Genomic DNA, 10,170 nt, shown 5'->3' with positions numbered 1-10,170 from the left:
AAAGAAAGAGAAAGAAAGAAAGAAAGAAAGAAAGAAAGAAAGAAAGAAAGAAAGAAAGAAAGAAAGAAAGAAAGAAAGAAAGAAAAGAAAGGAAGACAGCCATCAGGCAATAAAATGAGTGTTTATTTTTATTTTATCTTTTTAAAAGTCTATAGGTCTGAACTCAATGATAGCCAACTAGACCATCAAATTATTTTCATGCTGAGGAAAACAGAAGCACCTTTTGCTAATCCTTTTTCCTGGCTTTCAGCAGAAAAGACCAAAGACATGCACTAGAGACCATTAAGTACTTGGAGAAGGGTTTCACCAGGGTGTAACCCAATTATACAAATGATTTATAAGGAGCCCAGAGGAATATTTCTTTATTTAGACAGAGGCAGTGTCAGATTAAAGGTGCAGTGGTTCCAAACTGTTTTTTCCAGCCCTCTTCCATTGCAACAGTGTGTCTTGTCTGTGCTGGTAGATTATTAACAGAGGTTATTGGTCTCCATGGCAAAACGATTGAGTGATTACGCTGAACGTAATCTCATTTATGGGGGTGAAAAAAAATATAAATGTCCATTGCCATCAAGAGCCCGCTGCTGTCGAGAGGCTAAAGCAACTGCAAGGACACAGCTCACCGAGGTCTGGATTTCAGGCCCAGAATACTGACTGAAGCCGGGACAGTTGGTGGCAAGCTCCAGGAAAAGCCTTGAGAAGCCTGTGGGGGCAGAGGCCCAGCATGTGCACAGGGGGCTGCGCCAAGTGCCTGGGGGGCACACTCATCCCCCTGGCTGTTTTTGCCTTCCTGGCTAATGTCCTGCTATTTTTCCCTGGAGGAAAAGTGATCGATGACAACAGCAACCTGTCTGAAGAGGTCTGGTATTTCGGAGGAATATTAGGAAGTGGGGTTCTGGTAAGTAGGGAGCCCTTCAAGTCCCCCTAAAGCAGGTTCACCCTTCTCTTGTCCCTTTGCCATCAGCACTTGGTGGGGAGATCTGCAGGACATTTGGAAGCTAGCAGAACCCCAGACATTGCTTGAGGGACACAGTGCCTTACTTTTGCTCCCCTCTCTGCTCAGAGCTGATGAGAACATGTTGATAGTAAAGCAACGAATCCCCAAGCTAAGGCACTTGAGTCCCATGAACCAGGCTAATGGCCATATGATTGCCTTATTGCAAGAGAATGCCAAAAGAATTTTATTTATTTATTTATTTATTTATTTATTTATTTGGAACCGGGGATTGAACTCAGGTCCTTGTGTTTGCCAGGGAAGCACTTATTCCACTGAGCCATCTCCCCGGCCCTGAATTTTTTTTAAATAAAAGTCAATGATTTCAAGAAATGTGTTGACTTGAAACCACAGAGCAACCCACAGGTCAGCAGAGGCCTCTCCACCAGGCCCCAGTGATTCTGCTACTCCTCACTACCAATAGAGTTGGGAACTTGGGGTGGGCATGAGGGGCTTTCAGTTTTACGACAGTTGAGGACAGGTTTCTTGTTCTTGTCCTAACCCTCCACCTGAATGGAAAGGCAGAGTGACAGTTCTTGCAGTCCTCCTCATTGAAGCTGGGATCACTCAGAAGCATGGCACCCTGATCCTCAGTGACACCCGCTTACCCTGGGGATGGGCTGTGGGTCCCTGTCATCCCGGCTGGAGGAGGCTCCTTGCCTGCTGGGCATGGGTGTGCCCCTCAGCCGCAGAGCCTCTAAGGTGCCTCTCTTCCTGGCAGATGATCTTCCCTGCGCTGGTGTTCTTGGGCCTAAAGAACAATGACTGCTGCGGGTGCTGTGGCAATGAGGGCTGCGGGAAGCGATTTGCGGTGAGTGACACCAGGGCAGCCACCAGAATCACTGCAGATGCCAGGCTCCCTGTGCTGCGTAGCACAGGGACAGAGACAAGTGACCCGTCTTAGTGAACATGCTGGGGGCAGCCAGTACAGGAAGGAAGCCCTGCTTCTTGCCTCTGGCACAAAACAGCAACAGTAATAAATGCACGCGTGTTACAGACCCACGGGCAAGGAATATTGCACAGGCTTTGCAGGCAGCCAGGGATGTCAGAGCTGGCAAACTAGAGTGGTGCCCATAAGGAACACAGGCTGGGAGGCAGAGCCATGGTCCTCTTCTGCTGCAAGAGGCCACGAAACCAAGGAGAGTGACTTCTCTGGCTCTGCCCAGTCCCTGCCCTGGGGGACTTGGGACAGCATAGACACAGCAACTTCCCCACAGCTCCCTGAATTCCCTACCTCTCTTTCTTCTAACCTCATTGTCTGAGTTTCAGGTCTTGTTTCTCTTTGTAGATAAGCTAGAGAGCATTTCTTGTTTTCTTTTTAGAGAACATTTCATGTGGCTTTGTCTTTGTAAACGAGGCATCTACTGTCGGGGGCAGGGGAAAGAAGGCTGGGTGTGAGGTCGGTCTGTGCTTGCAAATGGGCGAGTCACTACATTGCCCTGCCCCTGTGCTCACGGCAAAATGCGGACGTTGGCTGGACCTGAGTCCTCCGAGCACAGGAAGGACTGTGGTCCCAGGTGTGCCACATCTTCTACATAGAAGTGTTGCTCCCTTCATCCTTCTCCTTCCAGCCTTTCAATTCTATCAAGGAAAAAAAGATGTATTTTGATAGAGATAAGTCTTTGTCCCTTCTAACCCTTCACAGTCTCTCCTGACAAAGGCAGAAAAGTTTCAGGCTCCAGGAATTCTAGCAGCACTACTTCACTGAAATTTAATGATTTTTATGTTTATGTTTGCTAATGCTTGCAGTTTTTCTTTCACAATACTGGTATAAGGCTAAAATGGAAATTTTGCTTAAAGAAACATATTAAGCACTCACGCAACCACAACAAAAAAATAAAGACAGTAAACTGGAATTATGGGGCTGGATGCTACAGCAGACTAGCTCCTTCCCCAACCTCAGGGCTGCTTCCCACCTGAGAGATTCCAGCTCCAGTGGAAGCATGCATGTTCACTTTAACTTTTTTAAATTATATTTTGCTGTTCTGAACAAAAACATCTTTTTTTTTTTTTTTTTTTTTTGTGGAAGTGGGGGTTGAACTCAGGCCCTCGCCCTTGCCAGGGAAGTGCTTATTCCACTGAGCCATCTCCCCAGCCCGCAGAATCATCTTAACATTTCATCTTCATTATTAAATGTTCATTTAGTTGATCAAACCTATGTACTGGGCATAGCAGGAAGGGCTGGGCCCTGTGTGGTGCTACAGCACTGCAGGTCTCACTGTAAGGGCAGGCACCTTTCCAAGGCAATGGTTTCACTTCATCTGCAAGATTTTGAGTCCTGAGTAACCACTGGTAGTTTTTCTTTTGACAATTAAGATTGTGACTTACAAAGAGTATGAGAGATAACCACAATTTACTTGATAGAATTATTTAATATATGTTATGTGTGATAGATATTTTCATATAATTAATTACAAAGAAAGGAAAGACATATAGCTCTTCTCCCCTTGATATATAATCCTATTATACTTTGCAAACTTTTGGAAAATAAGTTGGAGGTCAGAGATGGAAAAAATAAAAATTATCATTAAGTAGTACGGATGAAAAGAAAGAAGAATCATGGCTTAAAAAGCTAACATCTCCTTGATGCTAAGCAGAAGGCTGAAGACCAGCTAGCAAAAAACAACAGGTGTTTGTTTTTTGTTTGTTTGCTTTTGGGTTTTTTTATAACCACAAAGAGACAGGGGATAGCAATCAATGTACTGTGTGAAACTTTTAAAATTAGATTTCAGTGAACTCCAAGAAAAAGGCAGAAAAGTCATGGTTTTCAAACACAGTTAAGCCAATATGGCCTGACGTGTTTGGTCTGACCACTAAACTTTGTCCAAAGGTTTGGGCTTGCCAACCTTCCAGGTGGGATCTGCTTTGGAAGGAGCTGAGGATAAAACCTCCAGAGGTCTGGGCAGTGCCCAGTGAGGACCAGCTGCCCCACACTATGAACCGAGTCACACAGCTGCGCTGCCAAGGTTCACCACATGCTTGTGAGCTGGCACACAAGGCTCTGGGTTTTGTTTTGTTTTGTTTTCAGTCAACTTTCAACTTTTAAAAATTGAGAGATAGCACAAAAAATGGCCTAAATGTCTTACCCCTCATACACAAAAAAATACTAACCTGACATGCTTGGACCCACGTTCTGGTACAACAGTGGGTGGCAAAGCCTGTGCGGGGTGGGGCTGAGCTTCAGGGACCCTCAGAGATTGCTCCACCCCTCAGGTCCCAACCTGCCCTTGCCCCTGAGGCCATAGTTCACACCCTAGTTCAATGCTGTGTTTCTTTCTGGTGCCAAAGCTCTGAAGCCTCAGAGAAGGTATTTACAGACATCTGGTTAGAGGAAAGAAACAAAATCTACATTATTGGGTTAGGGCTAGAATGCTGAAGATGTGAGTCATTTTTTTGCAAGTGTTCAGGACTCCAGGCTTCTGTGGAGCTCTGCACAAGTGGGCCCTGTGTGGTGGAAATACCAAGCATGAGGCAAACACAGAGCAGAGAAATGTGGCCAGGCCTCACGGTACTGCCTTGCTCTGTGTCACTTGTTTCCTTGCCTCTTTCTGTCTGCTGGCAGTACGTCTTTCTGGAGCATTCCCCGGATGTTAGCTGTACCACTGACTTTCTCTGGTAGTGAAACCAGGATGTAGGAGATAAGAGAAGCAGGATGTGGTGGCTCCAGTCATAAATGATACCGTGCGCTGGAAAGCATGTGGAGACCACCTACTTCATACTTTCATGATGAACCTGAGAAAACCAAGGCAAGCTGTCCTCTGAGGCCAGTGAGACAGAAGCAAATCCCAGGTCTGCATTCTTTCAAACAAGTGAAGCTAAGTAAGTGCCAGGAAAGTAAACCCTGGGGCAAAAATAGCGAAAGTAGGGTCACTTTCAAGGTGGTCTTTGAAAACCCTGGCTTGCCTGTGTCTTCAGGCCTCTTCTTCCTGTACTGGGGGTTCTGAGTGACCTCTTCCCTGCAAATTTTAAAAAGACGGGGGCCGGGGAGATGGCTCAATAGAATAAGCATTTGCCTGGCAAGTGCAAGGTTCTGAGTTCAATCCCTGGTACAAAAAAAAAAAAAAAAGAGGGAGCCTGGGGATGCAGCTCCTCACAGTGTTAGCATAGCACAGCAGCTGTGGTTCAATCTCCAGCATGAAAGGAGAGAGAGAGAGAGAGAGAGAGAGAGAGAGAGAGAGAGAGAGAGAGCTCTGAAGGGCCCAAAGGTACAAAGGGACAACCAATTAATTTTATCAGTTTATTCATGTTAAAATATATCCCTTAATAAGTCATTTATGGAGACTTTGGACCTGACTCAAAAGGAGTGTCTTTCATAATGGGACAGAAAGTAGACTGATAAAGGAAGTATCTGCAGGCAGGCATTTCAGCACCCAACGTGCACACCAGGTAGGTAAACTCCACCCCAACCCCACTGCCGCGGTAACCACCGCCAACACACATGGGCAGAGCCAGATAATTGACTTGAAGGAAGACCTCGGTCCTGCTGTAAGTAAGTCAGGGCCTAACAGCCAGCGCCTTTTCCTGTGCCCGGTTCACCAGCGCCCCCTAGAGACAGATCTAAGGTGAGCACGTCTGGAGATAGGCCCTCCTATAGGTTCTGGAGGCAAAAAAAAAAAAAAAAAAGCAAAACAAATAAACGACCCTGATTCTATTTATTTATTTATTTATTTATTTATTTATTTATTTACTTGGAAAAGCAGACAGTTTTGGGGGTGATTTAAGATTTTTTTTTTTTTTTTTTTTTTTTTTTCAGAGCCAGGGATCGAACTCAGGTCCTTGCTCTTGCCAGGGAAGCACTTATTCCACTGAGCCATCCTCCTGGCCAAAATTTTCTTTTCTTTCTTTTCTTCCTTTTTTTTTTTTTTTTTTTAAGATTAGATCTCATTAAGTCACTATTTCCCAGCTGGATTCAAGCCTGGGATCCTCCACTACAGTCACAGAGTGCAGGAGTTACAGCCATGTTCCACCATGCCAGCGAAGAAAGACAATCTTTTTAAAGGAGAGATGTTCTTGAAGAGGACATTAGCATGTGGGCCCATATTTCTCCACTGATTTCTGTGCCATGAGGCCCTCTGTCCCCTAAGTGGATTGTGGCAATCGATACCGTTCATAAGGCCATGGCAAGGCCCAGGGGCAGCGGTGGCATGAATGTGAAGGGAGGGGCAAGAGTAACAGCCAAGTGGGGAATCCCAGGGAACCAGGCATGTGAGGGCCCCTGCCTTGAGAAACACTTGTTGGATTAATGAATGCCCAGGAGGAGTTTCTGGGATTTCCGTACTGTATCAGGCTCAGGTCTCCCAGTTACTCTTTGAGTTAGGGTTCTAAGCGCCTCACTTTATAAGTGAGGAAACTGAGGCTCATGCAAATGAAGTTCTTGCCCTGCTGCCCCCACAACCCCTTTCCCAAGCCTAGCCAGGTGGGAAATGCAGGACTGGGCCATTTTAAAAGGGAAAAATCCCTGGGTACTCTCTGTACATCTCCTAGAATTGTTCGCTAAGGCAGAATGTCCATGCCCATCAGAGACCTTCCCCCAACACACAACTACTTCTCAAGTCTTGAAATACAGTTCCCTGAGGTCACCCACTTTCCCTCTCTCAGTTTTCATTGTCCTCTCCACTGGTTGGTCAACATAAACAGAGAGGTGGCCAAAGACACAGCACAATGACAGAGCTGGGACTGATGTCTCAGAGCCCCTTAGATAGGGAGGCATTAAGGCTTGTCTTCCATTTCAGCGGAAGCATTTACAGCATACCCTGGAAGTGTGTTTCTTTAGCAGTGTGAACAGAATGTGTGTATTGAAAAACCGTACAAACACTCTCTGTGTGCTTCTATTTTTTGTTCTCTCCGAGGTTTTGCTGTCTGTGTTGGTGGAGAGTAAGAGTATGTGAGAACATGAAAATAAAATTATTATAATAGAATAATGACATTGATCAAGTGCTTGTTAATGTCAAGAGAAATTATCTAAACATTAGCAATAGGGAAAGAGAATCCTGGTGTCCTATCACTACAGTACTGATCACTATCTAGTAGCCTACTCCCCAAGGGGCAGGGCTATTTGGTTTTCTAGAGTGTACTTTTGTTCTCAGTGACTATTGATCAGTGGCTATCAAGCTTACATATAATTAGCTCTGTTGAGACAGTCATTTATTATTGAACTTTATTTTACAGAAGAGGAAATAGAGACAGAAATATTAACTTGCCAAGGTCATGAGTGGAGAGCCAGAACTCAGACCCAGCCTTGCCTTTCTGTAACCCATGTCCTTGATCATGCAAGATAGTGTCCCCCTTTCCTCTTTAAGCAGGTAAATCATGCCTCTGGTACAAAATCTGGAAAAAAAGATCTCCCATTCCTGAATGCAAAGTTGGCTAGTGCCACTCTCCAGAAGTGTCTTTCTCCAGAGACATCCCGGACCTTTAACTTCTCACTTTAAATAGTATCGATTTTCAATTGTCTACACTTGTGTATTCAATATGATCGCAATAACTTTTCTTTTAACATAAAAGATCTTGTACCATCAAATCCATGATGAAATGAAGTTATTCTATGGTAAAGACAGATCATATCTCAGCAGTGAACTTGACAATTTTTAAGGATTCCCAATGAAAAATAACTTAACAAGGTGTAAGATGAACTTTGCTTCAGTTCACCCACCAAGTTGTGAAATCAGCGAGGGGTATTTGCATCACTTATTTTAAAGGAAGACATTCCAAATTTGAATTTGAAAATAGAATATACCACTTACGGTTTTATGAAGTGGAAGCCTAATACTGTATTTTCTTCAGATGTCTTCTGATGAAATAAGTCATCTCTCTTTCAGTTGAGAGCCACCATGCTCCTTTCTCCAGCACGTTTCTCTCCTTTTTGACAGTAACCATAGTCATGAATTCAGTGCAAACCATCCCAAACTTTTCATTTGCTTACCAGCAAAATTTAATTTTTCAAATGTTCTCACTATATTGTTCACATGTGGCTGTTGAGATGACATGTGGCTGATCTGTAATGAGAGTTGCTCACTAGCAAAATGCACGCAAGCTGTCAGATAATTCATATGAAAGGAAATATAATAATGCCTCAGCAATCTTTTTTTTTGAAATTTTTTAATTTGTTTGTGTGTGTGTGTGTGTGTGTGTGTGGCCCGTTCAGCCCACCAGGGGCAGGGCTGGCGGCATGTGGTGCTGGGGGATTGAACCGCGGTCCCCATGCTTTGCTAAGCTTGTTCTAAGTAGGTGCTTTAGACCACTGAGCCATCTCACCAGCCCCAAAAACAGGCCTTTTTTTTTTTTTTTTTTTGGTGGAACCAGGGATTGAACTCAGGCCCTTGCGCTTGCCAGAGAAGTGCTTATTCCACTGAGCCATCTCCCTAGCCCTCAGCTATCTTTATACTAGGCAGGCTCTTATGCCACTGAGCTAACTCCCCGGCCATGCAATCTTTATACTGATTGTGTGTTAAAATGATAGTGTGCTGGATATGTTAAGTAAGACATACTGTTGAATTCTTCTTTAACATTTTAAAAATGCAAGCTACTAGAAAATTTTAAGTTACATATGTGATCAACATATTTCCATGGGACAGTGCTGGTTTGGAACTGTGTACAGTGGTGACTTTGTTCAGCATGTAATTTTTAATTAAAGGCAAAATTGATCTTCTTATTGTTATTTTTTGTTGAACCAACCTCCCATGCACTCAGATTTGCCTAAAGTGAGGGTCATTTGCATTTGTCTATTTTTCTTTTTATGTATTTGGACAGGGTCTCACTACGAAGCCCAGACTCATAGTGATCCTCCTACTATCTACTTGGGGTGATCAGCCCCACCAGCCAGTGCTGGGATTATAGGCATGTGCCACCACGTTCAGTCCTGGTGGTTGGCTCAGCATGCCTGGGGGTGGGGCTGGCAGGGCATGTAGTGCGGGGGAGGGGGTGTCAAACCCCAGTCCCTGGGCTTGCCTGAGCAGGCGCTTGATCTGCCGAGCTATCTCTCCTACCCTGTCCTTCCTTATGTCCCAAACATGTGCCTACAGGAATGTTTCTGAAAATCTTTTCTAACTTACACAGCAGCCATCTCACAAGTCAAATTCCCCTTCCCATTAGCAGTAAGCAGTTGTGAAAGCCCTGGGCTGGCTAAGCTGAAAGAATCTTCCAGATCCACCCACTTTCTTCCTCTGTTTACTACAGTGACACAGAGGGGCTGGAACCCAGGTGCTCTAAGAGACTAAATTAGAAATGTCATTTTCTTTCTTCATTTCAACTTGTAATGTTTCTATTAGCTGGAAAGTGGAATGGTAACATTAGATGTTTTTTGACGTTTTCTCTATTATTGAAATATAATTTTAAGGTTATTGAGCCATCTATTTAATGAAGATTCTGGTTTTCAAAGGCAGTTAGCCTGCCTAAAATGTGAGGGACACTTCCTCCATAGAATCCATTTTTCAGTGAGACTTAAGAATAACTCTATATACCAGGGTCAACAAGTGTTACAAGCTGGGTGTGGTGGTGCACATCTGTAATTCCACACTTGAGGCTAAAGTAAGAGGATCACCATGAGTTCAAGGCCACCCTGGGCCACATGCTAGGTTTATTTTTTCTTTTCTTTTTTTTTAAAAAGGGTGGTGAATTTTTTTTTATTGAATAGCATCAGTTATTCTGGGTTGCTTGGTACAAATTCCTTGAAACAAATTAGCAAACAGGGTGTGTGTGTGTGTGTGTGTGTGTGTGTGCTGGAAAGTGCAGGGTGTCCAGCTGGGTACAGTCTGGTTGGGTTACTTCTGGTGTAGTCAGTGAGGGCTCAGTGAGTTTAACAGAGGATCTGTTAGGGGGCCTGCACTACCTCATTTTGTCCTCATATGGTGTCAGAACTGATTTTTAAGTTTTTTTTAAATTTATTTTTATTTATTTATTTTTTAATTGAGAAATAAATATGAATGAGACAGTTTCAAAGCTGATTAATAGGCACATGCTGAGTTTAAAGCCAGCCTGGACTACATAGCAAGACCCTGTCTCAGAACCAACCAACCACCAAACAAAAAAAGCAAAACAAAACAAACTCTTGAGAGGTCTGAAAGGGAAGAAAAAAATTTTTAAAGAAACTGCCCTGGGGGGCCAGGGAGATGGCTCGGTGGAATAAGCACTTCTCTGGCAAGCACAAGGGCCTGAGTTTAATCCCTGGTTCTGCCAAAAAA

General features: G+C 44.0%; 1 protein-coding gene across 1 annotated transcript in view; it reads left to right on the top strand.

Moving 5' to 3' along the window:
• Positions 1–550: 550 nt before the first annotated feature.
• Positions 551–10,170, top strand: part of Tm4sf4 (transmembrane 4 L six family member 4) — a 26,395-nt gene continuing 16,775 nt past the window's right edge. The window contains exons 1-2 of the mRNA XM_023722885.1: positions 551–895; positions 1,713–1,802. Coding sequence (XP_023578653.1) covers positions 722–895; positions 1,713–1,802 — 264 coding nt within the window. The 5' untranslated portion in view covers positions 551–721. The remainder of the gene's footprint in view (positions 896–1,712; positions 1,803–10,170) is intronic.

This window comes from Octodon degus, unplaced genomic scaffold (genome assembly GCF_000260255.1).
Source record: "Octodon degus isolate 3935 unplaced genomic scaffold, OctDeg1.0 scaffold00093, whole genome shotgun sequence".
NCBI lineage: Eukaryota > Metazoa > Chordata > Mammalia > Rodentia > Octodontidae > Octodon > Octodon degus.
Note: the sequence above shows the minus strand (reverse complement) of the source record. Positions and strands in the feature narration are given on the sequence as shown.